A 19,426-nucleotide genomic window follows, 5' to 3' on the forward strand; every position below is an offset into this window, starting at 1 on the left:
GGCTCTCCGTTGATGGTGCCTGTGACTGAGGGGTTATAAGTGTGTCACCCCTCCTCAGCAGATCGTCATGCAACACCACTGGCTCTGTGCTTGTTGCAGTTCCAACCACCAAATTCCTCATAGAAGAGGCAGGTAGACAGGGAGTTTCCTCAGGTGCAGTTATCTTTGGCTTCGCAGTACTCTGTCTACAGCATCTTGACTCACTCCTGGCATTGACAGGCAGTCCAGTGGATGCCCATTGCTGCCAGCCTTGCCTAGATACTTTTGTACAAATGGTTGTTTCTGGTCTCTTGAGGAAGCTGAAGCTCTTCTCTCTTCACACCACATTTTCACCAGAATTTGGCTGTGTTCCTCTGACCAACTAGCAGTGTGTTTGATGTAGGACTTCTTGTTAGTGCTGGTCATAGCTAAAATACCATCGGGTTAAGTGTGTTTCCAATTGAGTGTTCCGGGTGGCAATGAAGGGTTACATGCTGAGCAGTTGCACTGGAATCAGGCAGGTGCTTCTGGTTCCTGGGAATCGAGTGAGAAATTGGGGATGGAAGGACTGGGATACGAAGGCCTAAGGATTTGTGGGATAGTATTGGCAGACTATGTATGGGAGCCTAGTGACCTAAGCTTCAGCTACCTCCACACTGCAAACTGAATGGGCTTGAATTCATGCCACAGTGGGACTTGGGCTTGGACCCATAATCCTAGGTAATCCTCAAACCTGAGCCATGAGAGGTTTCTGGCATGAGTCAGAAGACTGTGTGTGGCCGGTGAGGGCATTGGTCTTAAACCTGAGTTTAATCCCAGGTTTACTAAGCAACACAGACATACCCTTAGGGTATGCCTATATTGCATTTGAGAGCAAGCCTCCTGGCCCAGGTCCACAAGCTGGTGCTGATGGGGCTCCCAGTAGTGCACTAAAAATAGGTGGACAGAGGTTGCTTGAGAGCACAAGTGCCAGCCTGAGCCGCAATGTCAAAGCAGCATCTGTCCACCTATTTTTAGTGCACTACCATGAGCCCTGCTAGCACAAGTCTATGGCTCACTCCTGGATGCAGTGTAGACATACCCCTATTAGGCCTGCTTTACCACTGATTTGCACCTTGTGTAGTCATTTGCACCTGAGTAATGAGGGAGCAAAATAGGTATAAAGCACTATTAAGTCACAATTTTCCATTCCTACCAATGATGGGATTGTAAAGTGTAAATGACTATGCAAAGGACAAGGCCATGGGGAATCAGGCCCAATGTCTCTAAAGCACTTTGAGATTCTCAGATGAAAGGTGCTATATAATTACAAAGCAGTATGATACAATTACTAAATCACGTAGCTTTACTTTTTAATTTCTCTTTTCTTAGTATTAATACTGCAAAGAAAGGAGTGTCTAAGGCCCTCAGATAGTGCAAGGTTTTTCTCCTCAGCACTTTCTCCAGCGTACAATAGGAGAGGTTTTAGTAACAGGCTGGATTCAGAAGGCTTCCATCGACTTGATCATTATACTCAGCCATTTCACTGGCTCCCTTTACTTATCTGAGTTACTCACTCTCTTCTGCCCATGTAACCAAGGCACAATACTATTGCTGTTACAACAAGCTGGAAAAGCATCAAATGCTAAACCGTGCCCAGCAGACACAGTTCCAGCTTCTGCTGGCGTAAGCTGACATTTAGGACCACATACGGCACTGACTTGCACGCTGTACCACCTCTAAGATGTCTATGGCATGCACAGAATCTAAGTTGAAGCCCAATTCTTCACTAAGTTTTCAGTTCCCTGACGAGGACTCCAAAGCCTCCAGACTAATCTGCTCAGACCCGAGCTCAATTTAGAAAATCCCCCCAAATCATAAAGTGGAAGAACGTTCCCTGTGAAGTACTGTGCTGTGTGACAAGTTACATTAGAACAAAGGCAGCGATGCAATCAGAGTTGACAAGTTTCACAATGCCAAGTGGGAGACTGAGAGGAAAACACATATCTATATGAAAATCATAACCAATGAACTCCTGCACAGCATGAAAAATACATTTTATTTTAATGTTTACAAAAGCAAAGCATCCTAGGCACAAGAAGCCTCCCTAACCACTATTACCTCTATTTACATGCATTATTGGCAAATGAAACAAACACACAGGAAGAAAGTATTTTTTCATTCTTTGGAAAAAGAAGTAATTGGACCAAATTCTCTGCTGATGTAAATGGGCACAACTCCATTGACTTTGGTGGAATTTCAACAGCTCAAACTAGCAGAAAATTTGTCCCATTAATTCTGGCACCACATAGCCGGGTGACTAGAAGTCAGAGATGACTTGCTACTTCTCACCCCTTCTATATGTTCATTGCTTGTGCTTGCAACTGATTCAAGACACCCAGTGATAAATCTCCCTTCTATCCAAATCGCAACATGCCAAATTACAAGCTTTTATTTACAAGTTATGGCCTTGATATTGCACCAGAGCAATGCTTGGTTTAACTTTACACACCATGAGCAATCCCACTGAAGTTGGTAAAGGGTGCATAAAGCTAAACATGTTCATAAATCTTTACAGAATTGGGGCCTGTAAACCTGTATCCATTCCCAACTTCGAGCACATGGCTGCCAGATGTACTAGAAGCTTATTCTGAGAAAGAGACTTTTCCTTTATCCCATTAACAGTATAGTTTTCTTAAAATGCTCTCTACCATTGAATGGAGTCATTGGTCAGCTATCAGAGCATGCATTACATGTGGTGTCTGTAGGTATGTATGACAATGATCCCCCAATTAATGTGCATTTGAGACATCAATATTTATTTTACATTTGAACAAAGTGGCATTGTGAGGTTCCCAGCACCCTATGCCTAAAATTACCAACAAATGCCATTCACGTTTGAAATGCCTGGCATCAGAGCTATAATCAATGGAAGCAGCTTGGTTTTGGTGGTTAATCCCTAGAAGCATCCAACGGTCCTATTTAAAACTTATAAGTTATTTCTCAAATTGGGAGTACCTGTTAAGAACATATAGAAGTCCTAGTTTGCTTTAAAAAAATTAAGTTATCAAGAGATGAAGTTTCATGGTGGGAAACAGGGTTGAGGAGATGTGTGTAGGATCAGGTACAAGTAAAGTGGTGTGACAGCTGATTGGTCCAAAGGTTTCAAAATTTCTTAGGGAAAGCATCCCTTTCAATGGAAAAGTTTTAGGTGCCAAATGGTTAAATAGAGTCATGATTATATAAGAAGTGCATAGCAAAAAAATAATTCACTATACAAATTTTCAGCACTTTAGTTTTAATTTTGTATATATGTACACATTTTCACATGCACTCTACTTTCTCTACATCTGGAGCCAAATTCTGAGGTGCCATGGACAATCAGGCAAGGCACAGAATGGGCAAGATTGAGAGTTTCTAGCAGTGCACACATGTGCATTCCTGCCTCAAACCTGAGAAAAGAGAAGGAACTGCAAGCTGTCAACTTTGGCTGTGTTCTGCAGCTCTGGCTTCTCAGACACAGGAAGGAACGGAGAGAAAGTAGAAGTATTCCACTCACAGCCATGCTATGCCATTGGTCAAATTGCAGAACGCTACACCAATAAAAGACAACATACTCAGGCTCAAAGCAGGACTGAATCATACGGACATCAAGGAAAACCCTGTAGCAGAATATGGATGCTGTGGGCTCAATGCTACCTCAGTGACAGTGTTGGTAACCTCTCCATTTAGCAGTGTGCCAGGAAAGAGCTCTATAACTGGCTTTGCCTGTGAGCCCAAGTGACATAGCAGCTGTGCCTGCACCTGGATTCACCCAGAATGTAGTTTTATCACCAGCAAGCTCCCCATCTACAAGCGCCATCTGACCCAGAATTCCAATGTCATATACCCAAAATTCTCATATAAGATTCGCCTAACTTCCTGCCATAGCCTTCAGCTGTTTTCATTCTTATGTGCATTTTTGATGCATACAGTAAGTGGGAATTTGGCTCCTAAATACTGGTCAACATGCAAGATCAAATTTTTATTTCAAAGATGTGGCAGAGGGATCAATGAACCTGTACCAGAAAATTTCTTGAGAGGTTTTTAGGAGCCAGAAGATGTTACATGTATGCATCACTTTATTTAATTTGGCTTAAAAAGAAAGGAAGTAAAAACATCCAAGCCAAAATGCTAGTTTACTAGAAGTAGGGAGAATACATGCAAATTTGTCTGAGAAAGACCTTGACCCTTTCCCCCTCCCACATACATTATGACTATCATTACACAGAAATATACATTTGTACAAATTCAGAGGTTTTTTGGAAAGCATCAAGACTAAGCCAATAGGATAATTAATGGTCATAGACCAGTTCCAGTGCAATAGAGCCTCTATACTCTATCAATCCAGTACCCTGTCATGTATTATGCTTGGCGGTAGGGAGAGGGCTTACTACTGAAGAACTGACTTCCAATTTAACCCCTATTTCCAGTACTACAGGCTATGTCCTTAAGTTTTCTTCCTCGCATTCCTATCTTGGTATTTGGATACAGACAGAGTTTTCAGTAAAATGTGGAAGGACAGAAATATAGTAAGAGAAGAGGTGTTGGTTTTGTTTGCCTATTGTTTATTATAGGGTGGACTGATAACAGTTAAAAATTTTAAATTGTGTTGGATATTTTAACTTCTACATACAGAGCTTCTTATGAATTCTTTACTTTAAAAGTTGCACCATTTCCCCAGTGAAAGAGAGCTAACTAGTGATGAACCTGTTTTTAACCACAAATCTCAGAAATGTATCTGGGAACCAGCAGGCCAGCTCTTGGGGTCTAAACAGAGAACTAGGAGTTAAGAGACCTATGTTCTAGTCCCAGTTCTGCCTCATATTCATTGTGAGCAGGAACAAGTGACAATTCTCTATGCCCCAGTATCCATCTAAACAGAAAAGGAATAATAATTAGTGCCATGCTTTCCTCACAGACGGAAAGATTAATCTTTGTGACGTGCTAGATAAAAAGGCTTTGTCTTCTTATAGCTGTTTTGACTAAGAAATGATGGGCACAGCAAGCCTGTAACTTACACTGACAAGAGCCAGCAATATTGGAGAAAAGCCAGCCAATCTACCTTTATCATTTGCATTAGACAGAGGCCTGCAAACAATACCTGATGTGTAGTCTAGAATCATCATAATACTAAGATGCAAGACCAACTTATAGGTAAACATTTCTAGAATATACCTACAATGTATTTGCTGTAAAGACATAATTTAACTGCAGATTCTCTCTCCTGATGAAGTGTGCCTGTGTTCTGTTTAAACATGACTGGCATCGAATGCTCGTAGCATTTGCAAAAGAAGGATTACGTTCTACAGCATGTTCTCCCTCACCATAACACCATACAATCATTTTGAACATTACAAGAGTTAGCACCATGGGTTTAATGCACATGGGGGACAAGGTAGAATAACCTTACATCAGATGGATTATCTTAGGCTATGAGATGTACTTTGTTTCATAAAATATATTTTTTAAAGTCCCCCCCCTCTTAATCACATCCAAAATACCATTCCAAGCTTGCATTGAAAGAGACAGATGATAATTCTACAAAACAGGTGAAAATATATTCTTTCAGGAAAGCAATTTCTTTCTCCAATTAGCATTAACTGACATTTATATTAGAAGACTCCATATTTCAGAAATTAAAGTTATTTAATGTTAAATGTTCTTTTCAGCAGATGAAGAGGTAGGTATATTTCCATAATAGAAGAAAAATTGTAGTAGACACTAAATCAAAACAAGGAGAGTCTGATAAGTCAACAGACTCTGTTCAGCATATAAACATAACTGTGTCTTGAGATATCCCTAACTAATAATAAGAGAAGTTGCATTTTCAGATAAAAACATACATCATCATAATTTGGAATTTAATAAATTTCTGGCAGAAACAGAAATAATCAAAAGCTACCTTTTTCCACGTAGAAAATCCACAAATCATTGGATCATTGGTAATATTAACCTTTGGACTGCTAAAACACATTATTTACGGCAGTTCTTTCTTACATTCACCAGCGCCAGCGGTCTAAAAGTTTACACAGAGATCATCAAATGCTTGATAATTACATACTTACAACAGAAATTTAACTTGAAGTATTTTTGTTAAAACAATCTTCATAAATAATGAAAATATCTGTGTTCTAGCTCTTCGGTAACCTAAGGGTTAATTGGTACATAGTGTTTCTTTTCTTTCTTTCTTTCTTTTTTTTTTTTCTTTTTAAACCAAACTGGAGGTTCCCCACTGCCAGCAATGGTTAAGGCCTGGATAAGTTACTCTCCTTTTGCTTTTCCCTTTTTCTGCTTTTTTCCATTTTCCACCACTAGATTGTTTTCTGGTTTGCTTACACCATTTGCAACAGCACCATTCACTATTTTGCTGTTCTTAATGGGTTCCTTGGGCATTTTATATGTCCGATAGTAGAAGTTACCAAACAAGAAAATAAAGGTGATAGCATAGATCATTACACCCCAGTGCATCCATTTAGGGAAGGGACAGTCGATATAAATAGACATGGCTGTGTGGCCAAGAGTCACATGGAACTGAATCTGAAAAAAATAAAATATTGCATAATAAACCATTTGATACGATGTTAGATTTGACTATACCAACTTTTATTGAAAATACAGTAAAGTATTAACTATAAAGAAAAAACTGTCAATTGTGAAACACAATTCATGGTTTACATAAGACTTATATCATAAGTAATATATAAATGCAATATTTCTCTATACTAACAAATACAAACAGTAGTAAAACATTTACATTCACAGCCTTTAAAGTTTTATAAGGATGTTGCTAGAGATTAGACTGCTGTTCCTTTACAGTATCTGGCAGAGATCATGGAAAGCTGCACAGCAGTTATACAAATCTCAGTATTCTGTTCTCAAAACGACATATTCATATGCTGATTATAAACATGGGCACCTCAACTTCTGATACCCTCCAGACCCTGTTGCCAAAGATGGCTCCACTCTCTGCTATTCCCTCCCTCTACTGCTGAGGAAGGTCAAGCCTTCAGTGCTTACAAATAATTCTTTTTAAATGTAATACAATTATTTTAAAAAGCTCTTCCTTCCCCTCAGCTCCACCTACTATTTTTATTTACCATACAGATACAACTATTGTAAAGGCCTGGCTAAGGGCAGCTCTACCTACAACCTCACACTGAAATAACTAACTAAATGAGTCTTAATTTACACTGTTGTTATTTCACTGCAAGTCTGTTTGTGGATACTTCTTTCAGAATACAAATATCCTATTCTGATTAACTTAGGAAAAAAATCTACTTATGCTAAACTGAAATAAGAAACCTTTATTCTGAATTAAGAGCGTCCACACACAGACTTGCACTGAATTAACAAAAGGTGCATATTAAAACTGATTCAGTTATTTTGGTGCAAGTTTGTGCATAGACAAGGCCTATAAAATCAACAAGAAAAAGCCTTTTCAATTTTACGTCTGCCAGTTAGCTTAAGCTTACATAAAGAATACAGAATTACTCTTCTGTTCTGAGGCCCCATGATTTAAAAAAAAATATGGACATGGAGCGGCGCACGGGTACTTACTATAAAAAGTAGCATACAATAAGCATACATAATACAACCCTTTTATATTTTTAAAGTTTTTTTTATAAAACACAGCATGTAGATCATAATTTAATACAATACATGCCATCATCATGTACAAGGGAAAAGACAAAGTCTGGGCAAAGAAGAAATTGTCTAAGAAAAATCCTTGATCTGTGACATTAAAAAATGAAAATGGGAGCAACTCCTTACCGCTTACCCCAATATATGGTAATGGGGTACGTTGCCACAGCCCAACAGTGATTGCAATTCATTACCTCTTGGCTGCTGTTTGGTAGTTTATGTGGAAAGAGTAAGTGGACTCAGTCTAGCACATTATGGATTTTTGTTCACACAACACAAAATCCATAATTCACAGCTGGGGAACCAAAGGACACAATTGTTGACAGTCTTACAAACCAGGAAATGAATAGAGCTGGAGGCTTTCTCCCCTGAGAGGAGATCCCTGGCAGTTCAGAATTGAAATAGCTCAGTAGGGCACGATCAGGAAACTGTCATTATCCCTTTGTGCGTTGCACCTGCCCTAAGGTTTGAAATACATGCTTCAGTCTCCAATGCTGTTTCCCTAACACTAAAATTAATTTAAAAATGTAAGAAAAACTAATGGAAACAACATCAGACCCTTAACTACACTCTGCACTAGCAGGTGCTGCTATGTAAATAATAAGATTAAATATCAAACTTGATAGTGGTGGTCTTTTCCTTTGAAATAAGAGATTACGTTAAGGGCGCAGAATAGTTTCACAGTGTAATTGCCTACTGGTAATCAGGTATTCATTATTTCTGTCATGCCACTATAATCAAACTGATAAAGATTTGATTATTTTTCAAAAGCAAAATAACAGTTTAATTACTATTACTGGCTAACTGCATATTTTGACTGTTTTAAAGAGTATTCAAAGAGCAATTTTACATGTAATTATTTCAAAAGTTCATTGCAGTTCTAGAAATACATCAAGTTTCTGACTTGATCTGTGAATAAGTGACAGCCATCCAGCCTCGTGCTTGGCTGGTACATATTCCATTTGACAGAGAGACAGACAGCAAGCAAATTTAGAGAGAGATTTTACTTACCAATTGTAATATGGTCAAGTATCGTTTCCACCAAAGATATTTCTGAAATTTAGGGCCACAGGCAGCTAATCCATAGTACATGTACATAACAACGTGAATAAAAGAATTCATTTGGGCTCCAAAAAAAGCTGTTCAGATATAAAAAAAAATTCCATATAGTGTTATTTTTAAACATGAAAACCAAAAAGTTCTCTCTATTTATTTGTATTACACAGTAAAAATAAAATTGGCGCATTTTGTACTTACAATCTTGTGTGTATTGTCAGCACTAAATAGTAATATGCATAAAAACTGAACTTAAGTTGAAATCCACATCTTTTGTCCTTTTATACAGGTTTGACTATGTAGGCTTGAGCCTGCAAACATGTACTAATATGAGTAACTTGGTCATGTGAGTAGTCCCACTGACTTCAGTGGGACTACTCGCATGAGCAAAGTTACATGTGTGTTTGCAACATGCAATACACCACTTTTAACAATCCATTATTAAAAAAAACAAACTTTAAAACAATAACACCGATATTTCAGGATTGTCCTTAAAATGTAATAATTCTTTGCATTTAGGCTAATATTGCCATCTATGGGTGGCTAAAATTAGGCACCCAAATACAAAGAATGATTTTCAAAAGAGCTGAGCACCCAGCAACATCCATTAACATCAATGAATTACAGTCTTCTGAAAACCAGAACCACTTACATAGGTGCCTAAGGACTTATGTATCAGTGGAGTTGTTCCCAATTAACTCCATGTGTGGACACTCTTATTTCAGAATAAGAGTGCCTTGTTTCTGCGGGTTAACCTAACCAGAAGCAGCACCGCAAATATGGAGTTTATCAGGAACAACTCCATGTGTAGACAAGCCCTTAAAATATGGACTTGAATGTCAAAATTTAGGCACTCCCTCTTGAAGAAATCTTTTCAGTAGAAAGTACTGTTCAATAGGATGCAACAGCAGTATATGAAAAGTATTATTTAGGTAGTAATTTATACTTCAACCTTTAAAAAAAAATAATACGTGCACTTTAGACATTCATGTTTTATTAGATATTATACATTTGCAATGTAGGATGGCCTAGGATTCCAAACACCAAATCACACACTGCTACACAGCTAACATTGCCTAAAGAATTATTGTCATGCAGGAAAGGGTGTCTTTTCTTGCCAGAACTCAAGGTAATTTCCTCTGCAGGGTAGGATACCCCTGGCAAGACAGTAATACTTTTTTAGACAACATGGACTGTAGGATTTCCCTGTAATTTCATTTGAAAATCCCCATGTAGGGCTCAACATTAAAGAGACACTTGTCAACTTGAATTTTCAAAAAACTGATTCATTCGAACTATAGCATGTAAAGAATTTTTGCTTTTGAAAAACTTCTCACACACTTTTATAACATTTTTATTGCCCCCCTGCTGATGCCTGAAAAAGTGTTTTGGGTGGGCCCCAAAGCAACACTAAACAACATGCTTCAGCCCATTCCCTTTTTGCTGTGCACATCCATGCCTGCCGCTTCTTCAGCATCACCTTTGCAGCTGCTGATACTGATGAATGATCTCTTACAGGTCTTGAGGAAGAGCATGCATGTGCATTGCCCGACAGCAGTGCATGACAATGTCACCATCACTGGAGCTTGGCAAAAAATGTTCAGTGAATAGTTTACCAAAAATGCAGTTTTGGTCAACCTGAAAGTATTCAGGAATTCATGTCAAGTTCTCCAAACAGTTTCAAAATGTTTCAGAAATGTCTAGACAAAATGTTTTATTTTGACCCACTCTAAATGTTTTGTTTCAATTTTGAGCATTGTGAGAAAACCGAAAGAGGGCTAGATTACAAAATTGCCAGAGGTGGGTTGTGAGGGGAGATGATGATGAAGTAGCTAGCCTCCCTTCTGGCCTAGTGGTGAGGCAGCTCGCCCAGAATGTGGGAGATCCTAATTCAATTCCTGCCTGTCTGATAAGCAGAAAGAATTAGAATTTGGTTCTCCCATTTCTCAAGAGAATGTCCTGATATTATAGCATGAGTCTTAATAAATCTCTCCTGTTAAAGCTGTATCATTTTGGACAAATGAACAGTCACCGGGAGCAGGGACTTGCACTTGGGTCTCCTATATCATAGGGGAGTAGCCTGACCACCAGGCTATAGAATCATTCTCATTCTTTCCCTGGCCAAATGACTATTGGTTGTCATTGTAAATTGGCACTCTGATAGAAAATTTAGACCAGCTGGTATGTAGGCAATGTGTTGTCTGCTAGAAAACAGTGGAACAGATACACACAAAGAAATCTGTAACAACTTGACACCTATCCTAGTTTATATTGGGTGAAATCCTGACCCCATGCCAGGCCTCTGTTGCTTCAGAAGGGCCGCAACACAGACCTGCTGCATTTCTTCTGTCGGTACCAGGAATTCTAGAGGCTGAACAGCTGGACCACAGAGTTGAGCTGAGCTTTGAAATGGCCCCATGCATAGGTATGGGAGTTGAGGGCACTCAGCAACTTACAAGATCAAACTACAAGGGGCTAAAAGGTAAGGGGTTCACTGGAAAATGGTAGTTGGAACTACAAACTGCACATATTCAATGGCCACAAACCTCATGTAATGAGTACAGTGAACAGTAGTGACTGAACATGCAGTGAACCCAGGATTCCTCTCACCCTAAAGCTGGATTGGGGAGAATTCCATCCTCCAATAAGCTGTAAATATGAATTTCACCCCATGGGCTGAAATATTTATATAACCATACATTTTATATTCTAATGTACATATAGTGTGTGAGTGTATAAAAAATCCAAAATATACAATATATGAATATTTTAACAAAGGCTTAATTTTAGTCTGGATTACATGGATTATTATTGTAAATTATTTTTATAGTTATTTTTACAGCCCTTTCCAAATAGAATGGGACATTTTCTTCCAACCTCTGCCTCAGCAGAATTTGAGAGAGACAAGGCAAAGCAAGACATGACATGGGAACAACGCAGGAAAAGAAGGGTGTGGAGAAAACAATGGATGTAGGATTTCCTTGATGTGAACTTTATAGGAACAGAAAGAAGGACATTATAGGTTTGTGTCATTATAAAGCATCTACAACTGGTTGATACGGGTTTATTGCTAACCTTCAAATGAGTCATTCAGATTTTGATACTTGTTTTGTTATAAAACAAAACAAACCCAAAACTCACATATAGAGCCAACTTCTACTCTACTAAAAATCCAGAATCGCTCCATTAACATCAATGGCTTTAGGCTGGAGTAACGGGGAAGAAACTGGCCCATAGTTGTGATTCTTAATTCTCTGTAGCTGCAAAATGTTAGATTAGGCAGGGTTGTTGCAGCTGTGTCAGTCCCAGGATATGAGAGAGATAACGTGGGTGAGGTATTCTCTTTTATTGGACCAATGTCTGGTGCAAGAGACAAATTTATCTGCCTGGCTCCATGTAGCAAGGTGACAATTTTTTTAAAGATGGAATTTGTAAAGACGAAATCTCAGTTTTGCATTTGATGCCTGTGAGTAAAGTGTTTTGCAATTCATAAAACTACAGCTCTGTTCTCTCTCTTCCTCCCCCTCATTTCACACAGAAGGAAGTTACACTTACATAACTGCTATGATCCAATGCTGTTTCAATAGACTTATCATATAGTATTCAGTTAATTCCATGAAATAGTGGTTTCCTTATTAATTCCCAAAAGGCTGATTCGCACTGTTATGTCTATATTGCCTTAAGAGAAAAAGACAGTTGACTCACCTTGTCCTCCTGGAACCCACTTGATACCAATCCACCACAAGGTGAACATAGTGAAATGGTGATAGACATGAAGGAAACTGATTTGGTTAAATTTCTTCCTCAGGATGAAAAATATTGTGTCCAAGTACTCAATTCCTTTTGAGACAAAATACCACCATAAAGCACCAGCTATCTGCAATATAAGAACAAAGATCCTAATGATTCTTAAAGAAATAATTAAATGAAATTAAAGTTAAATACATCAATGTGCTGTGAGGAAGAAATGGAAGATACAACTAGCCTATTTGGCAGTTTCTAATCCATTTCTGAAAAATGCTCTGAATTCTGGGTTATTTACAGCAGGAGTGGAATCAAGGTTAGGAGAAGTCAGTTATGATTTAACTATTACACATCTGGCAACATCAGAGCATTAGGCTTCTTTGGATTTTACTCCGGCCAAGGATGGAATTTTCTTTGTAATTTATGAAAATGGGTTCAATATACTATTTTATAAGGTCTACCGTATTTTACAATTTAGCGATCTCTAAAGAGAAGCAGTTTACTATCTCTCATGTACTTCCTCTTTACCTTAGACTCTTCTACAGAGATTGCTACTGAAAGTCCTGTATATAAGCACACCACAATTTGACATAAACACAGAAACAACGAGGCACATACACCACAATGTGGTTAAATGCAGAGGCTACAACTTCACTAAAACCCTTAACCAGTGGAGAGCATTCCCCCCAACTACCTAGCTGGGCTGCTCCAGTGTGGATTTCAACTGGGTACCAATGGTGCCTAGTTCTACAAACCTGACAGGCACATGTGAGGGCAATACCCTCGTTACATGCTCAGGCCTGCTCTGGAACTCAGAGTCCTATCCTGCTCCCTTCCCCCATGAAGAAGGTAGGAGAAAGGAGAAAAGGGGAGCCATACACTGAACGAGACACACCCCATCATCATGCAACAAATTTCTCTGAGCTCATGCCGAAGCAGCCCTCTGAGCTCATGCTGAAGCAGGGGATTCACATTTGACCATTTTTAAACCCACCAACCACAATGGAGCCCGCAAAAGTTGTGACAATGCAATTTATCTCACCCAAATCCAGACCTCAGATATGCTGGATGGAAGGTGAAAAACCCTACACAGCAGTTTGCCAATTTTGCCATATGGGAAAAATTCTTTCCAGTCCCCAAACAAGTTTGACAATTACCCTAGCCCCTGGCATCGTAAAAGATCTAGCTCATTAGATAAGGGTGAGTAAGGGAAGGGCTCAGGGATGGATTAAGAACTCTTATGGACTTGGGCACATATTCTAAATCACCTCCTGAAAAAAAAAATCAAAAAACCCCCAAAACTTTGAACCTTCCTGATACGATGAAAAACATGTTATTTAAAAAATTAACAGAATAAGGGAACAAAACACGCGCCATAGCTGACATTAAGAATTAGGTTTAGCTAGCAATTAATATTTACAGTTAATAGGTTTCCTCAGAAGCACTGCCTGCTCAATACCGCATGTCAGTTTAGACACTAGACACTTAGCAATTCCATGCAAGAACTGACAGAGAAAACAGGTAACTACAGAGGAAGCAGAAATAGAGCAATTTGGTTTCATATACAGACTACTACTGCAGCCAAATATAACAGTATTCACTAAAGCAAGATCATCTAGAATTACTACCCAACTTTGTGCAGACTTCGTCTTAACAATTCTTCTCCAAAACAATTTACAAAAAAGCAAAAATAGGCATTGATAATAAAACAGCTCTCTCTAGAGACCTCATATACACTATTCTAATTCTCTGATATTTCATAAAAATGTAGTATTTCACACGGACACTGTGTCAGCTGATGCAGTGCATATGGTAACTTGTTTCATTTTGTGCAGAGAACCGACACTGAAAGAGTTCGTCAGGAAAGTTTTGGTCTTCTTGAGGGTAAACTGCTGCATATCTGTGCACTTCATTGACATACACTGAACCCAATTTAAACAGGACTTCATAGAACTCATACCGCACATTGAAAGCATCTAGTCTGTGACGTAGACAAGCTGCAAGTTTGTCAGTTCTGACAACAAATGTTTCAGTGCAAAACGGATGGCTTCATTCACGTACTGGCTCTACTGCCCCTTCAGACTCGCCCTCAATTGGTTTTTTTTTTACAAGGATGACAAACTCATGTTGACTGTAAATAGATTCCACTTACTAGTGATCCGGATATTAACAACTTCCAGTTAATAGCAATATTTTGCCAGGAACAAATCCCAACCCAATGACTTTAATATTAATGGGATTTGGACATTGGCAACAGCATGCCACTTATTAACAATATTGTTTGGAAGAAAGGGTACAGCTGCAGGCAGGTTTATGAGGTTGCAACCAAGGAAGGAAAAACTGGGACATGTGGAGCACCTGCCACAGGAAGGTTTGCAGGGCTGCAGCCAGGGAAGGAACATCCCAGCAATTCCTGGCTGCAGCCTCGCAAACCTGCCTTTCGTTTATTAGCAACTGCCAGATAATGGCAGCTTTTTCTGGCAACCGAGGAATTGCTAATAAGCAGAATACACTGTAGCAAAGTAGCAAACACATTTTCTTTGCACTGAATTCAAAATCCTCAAACTGGTCACATAATAGCCCAACAAATGTTTCCAGGGAGCACAGTACATCAACAGCAACACTTAGATCTACGTCCATCTTCTGTAGCTGGGTGCTGATCAGTTTGAACTGCTGAAGCACAGTGTCCAAAAGAGCTCCATGACAGCTGTCCCCAATTGTTCCATTTTCATGTGAAGATAAGTTGCATTTAAACAAGTGTCAGGAGGCTGATTTATATTTTTTGAAAGACCTTCCAAGGCTTGTTGAATACTGCTATAGTTTTGACACACTGGCTTGGTAGAATCGGTACAATTACACCACTGAGTATCTGACAGACTTCTGAAAGTCAAAAGTCTCTGGCTAGTGTCAGTATTTATGTTGTGGAAATGGATTTCCATCAATGTGTTGAGGCAGAGCGGAAAGAATAGAGCCACCACAGCTTTGGCCATTTGCACATGTAGTTCTCAGGTGGCTGAAACTCAATGAATTTCACAATTATATGCCCCTCTGATTTGAGGGATCAGAAGGTGAATGTGAGCTGGTCTACATGCACTACATCAGGAGTTGTATCAAACAGTTACAGAAAAATACTTGGCTTGCTGTAATTCTGCTGCTATAGTATTTTTAATTATCATTCCCACCAATTCAATGGATGTCAGAGATAGCTGACGACACAGGAGAGCTTAATTTTCCCCTTCTGTCCAAATGTAGCTAGGTGGTCAGCCAGAAATAGATCAAATTGTGATATTAGTTCCAAAATCCCAAAATAATTTCTAATGCTTTCAGATTCTAATACAACATCCTGACCATGGAAGCCAAACCCACGAGCACTTAAAAACTTTATAACTGGCACCACATGCTAAAGAACATCTCTTTGGTACTGCTCTTCTGAATTAAATTGGTGTGCCAGATCAGAGTGAATCCTGTCCCAACCAGACAAGATTCTGGTATGTGTTTTGTATGTATGTGTTACCCAAGTCAGCATGCAGAATCAGTGTTCTATGCCCCTATTATGCTCAAAAAGTCACTTGGGATGTTTCCAATCACTAAAGCCTTCTGTAAACGTATGGAACCTACTGGGAGAAAAGCCTATATGAAAAACACTAAGCATTTCCAGTAGATGGAGAGTAAATAAGCCAATCTCACGCAACAACTTCACCCTTATGCAGACAAAATGAAAAAAAGTTCTTTAGAAAACAAACAAACATTCTCTTCTCTTCCCTGCAATTACCCATGTAGAATTCAGGAAGTTTTCTATTTCTGCATTTCTACACACAGCCAACCTTTGGCAACCTAAAACTGCCTGTTGTTTTCATCAGATTTTCTCAACAGTGCAGGATCTGTAGAAATGTAGTCAGTTGTAGATACATGTACATTTTATTCTTGATCAGTCTTGAATGTAGTAACATGCTGCTATATTTCTACGATCTTTCCTTCTGCTTGCAAATTTTCAACATCACCAGCTCCATATGGGGGCCTTGTTGCTCCCAGTCCTTTATTTCAGCCACTTCATAACTCCCTTGTAGCGGCTTCTTCTTCTTCTTCTTTTTCTTAAAACCATGTTGAGCTTTGAAAATTTTTCTAATAAAGCTGCGTCTTTTTAACATTTTTCTTTTTTTGTTATGTTTCTGTTTACCATGTCCATCTGAGTAGCGACAGTTAGTACACACATGCATGATTTTACACATTAGCTGTATTCTAACCACTCCTGGAATGCTAACACCAGTGTGCACAATGTGAGCTAGCATACAGTGGAACACACAGTAATTCACATATCCACATTGTAGCTGAAGTACATTGGTATTCATCTAAAAACAGTCAGGCCACATATCAAAAATGCTCAAAGGGATGGGGTTGCAAGTGTTATCAAATAAATATGTAAAGTTGTGAACAGAAACTCCTGCTCTTACAGTGATGAACACAGGATACGTGTGTGTTAGGGCTCCATAAATAAAAAATGGAAGATGAAATATGTAAGCTCATAATTAAAGGTCTCCAAAGTCTTCTGGGGACCCTGTCCATTAATATGGCCCTGGCAGGGCTGGAACAGAGCCAAACTGGCAGCAGACCAGCAGAAAGCAAGAGCTCTAAATGACTACTCCCTGAAGTAAAAAGCAAGCAGAAGCCACCCTCTCCTTCACCTCCCTGGCAGGATGGCTCCACTGTCCAGTATTGGGCTCCATTCCATGGAAGCCATGGAGGACAGCCTCCTGCATGAGGGGCAGAAGGAAAGAGAGAGAGAGGAGCTGCACATTCCCCGGCAAATACATAAATGGAGTAGGGAGGAGAAGGGGGAAGTAGGAAGACATGTAGCACTGCCCCAGCTGTTTCTGCTTAGGGATGTCTCCCTCCTCAACCTGAGCAGGAGCAAGGGGGGTGTTTCACTTGCCTCTGGATCCATCAAGTCACATTCTGGATAGTGAGATGAGCATTTTAGGTTAGGTAAAGGTTGGAAGGAGAAAGCATCACAGGAGCAGAAACTGCAGTTCTGCATTGCAGAGTCAGTGAGCTCCCAGAAGGATAACACCACAGTTTATTGTTACCAATCTGCATGCTTTGCATATCAACTGCTGAATGCCTGCTTCATCATCTCTGCATATATTTTGAATCCAGTGCAGATGCTAGGGAGGTGGGGCAGACTCATTAGCTTATACGAACAGAGACAAAACTGGGTAATTTCTGTCATAATAGGGAGAGGGAGAGTAGGTGAAAGAAATAAACAAAGAAGACTGCCAGAGCTGGGAGTTCCCACATTTATGGGAAAGCCAAAAGAATGTTTAAGATACATATTGCTCAATAAGTAGCACTTCTGCCTCTGGGCCGGGCAGTCATATATTTAACTCCCACAGCAAGGCTTGGTCTCACCCCCACTGATGACACTGTAGTACAGTAACTGCTCTTAAGGAAACACTGGAACAAGAAGCAGCGTTTGAAGATTAATGTGGATGCATAGTGCATAGTGTGGAAGTAAAAGTGAGGTCTGGTAGTCAGACAACCTGGTTTCTATGTCCAGCACACTGTAGGCTTGCTATATGACCTTGAGTAGGTCACTCAATATTTATAGTCCAGGAGCCTTAGAATTCTACCTGTTCTGCAGATTATTCACGTCCCGTTAGGTGAATTCAATTGAACATCACTGCATCCATTTAAAAGACATTCCCTTCCTGTAAGGCATGCAGAATTTTAAAGATCCAGTGTGGTATTTGCCTCCGTTTCCCCATTTCTCAGTGGGATTATGCCTACCTAGTTTTTGGGGTTTTTTTTACAGAACCTCAAAATCCCCACCTAAAGGGTGCTACATAAGTAGAAAATATCAGTTGCATGCGCTGCTCAACAGCTATAAATAATTCAGTTTGGCTACTACTTATCACTTACAAAGAAGCTGACAGGTTTCAAGTGCTGTAAAGTCTTTAATTATCCCAATGCCCCTAAGGATTGAGGTACTATCACTATTTTTATAGATGAAAAAATGAAACAAAGAAATTTTAAATTGCTTGTCCAAGGTCAAGCAGCCACGTGGAGATGGGGATAGGAAGCATGCTTGTCCATGCTCTGTTCAATTAAGTAATATATCAAGAACAGACAGGCACCATTAAACTTGCTTTGTAAAGCACCAAAAATGTAGGACCTAACTGATAGTTGTATTTTTGATAAAACTGCTTCTTAATATCAAGTTCAACAGAGAGTAACAATGAAATAATTCAATTAATAAAAATAATTAAAAATAATAGACATTATACTAAATATTCTTTAAACCAATAATGTAATTCTTATTATGAAATTTCTTTCCTGAGAGCTTTCATACGAGTCAAATCTAACTCTGTTAAGACACCAGATGGCCCAGAAAGATTACATTACCACCTAAGATTAAGAGGTCAGCAACAGATCCAACTCCATGACCTCTGCACACTGCAAGCTTTTTAAGTTATGACTTCATGCTCACATTAACAATTTTAACCCAAGGCCTTGTCACTGCTAGGATTTTTCCACCAGATCCAAACCAGGGTAAGGCACTGGTACAAGGCCTGCTTTACACTGGTGTAGTACAGCTATATGGGGATTTGAACCAGTGTAGCTATGCAAGTGAAAATGCCCTGCACAGACAGGGCCTAACTATTTTCATAGAATTTAAAGGCCAGAAAAGATGTAATGCTTCATGAACTTGCATGTCATCTGGGCACAGTTACCATGCTAATTTTTTCCTATTTCATTCTAATTTTAATATACATGCTGCCAAAACAAGCACACACACACCATCTTTCGTGCCTGAACGGTTTGTACAACATACTATGTTTCTCATTACATTTGAAAGGATATTTATTTAGTATAAGGGCAGAAATTAAAAACAAACCAAAAAAACCACAATACACCACATGATTCTAAAGTGGAATCCCTCTTTTCCCTGCTTTCCCTTCAGAAGAACTCTAATTAAAGGACTTGTTAC

General features: G+C 39.2%; 1 protein-coding gene and 1 non-coding gene across 3 annotated transcripts in view; both read right to left on the reverse strand.

Annotated features, from left to right (window-relative positions):
• Positions 1-1,998: 1,998 nt before the first annotated feature.
• The window catches only part of ELOVL4 (ELOVL fatty acid elongase 4), a 65,076-nt gene continuing 47,648 nt past the window's right edge, over positions 1,999-19,426 (reverse strand). For both annotated transcript variants that reach the window (XM_073336520.2, XM_073336521.2), the window contains 3 exons: positions 12,403-12,574; positions 8,653-8,780; positions 1,999-6,537 (listed from right to left, as the gene is read on the reverse strand). In XM_073336520.2, the coding sequence (XP_073192621.1) occupies positions 6,262-6,537; positions 8,653-8,780; positions 12,403-12,574 (576 nt within the window). In that variant the 3' untranslated portion in view covers positions 1,999-6,261. The remainder of the gene's footprint in view (positions 6,538-8,652; positions 8,781-12,402; positions 12,575-19,426) is intronic.
• On the reverse strand, positions 19,121-19,228 carry LOC140909830 (U6 spliceosomal RNA). The gene has a single exon (XR_012158367.1). It is a non-coding gene; the product is annotated as a U6 spliceosomal RNA (small nuclear RNA).

This window comes from Lepidochelys kempii, chromosome 3, assembly GCF_965140285.1.
Source record: "Lepidochelys kempii isolate rLepKem1 chromosome 3, rLepKem1.hap1, whole genome shotgun sequence".
NCBI classification, from domain to species: Eukaryota; Metazoa; Chordata; order Testudines; family Cheloniidae; genus Lepidochelys; species Lepidochelys kempii.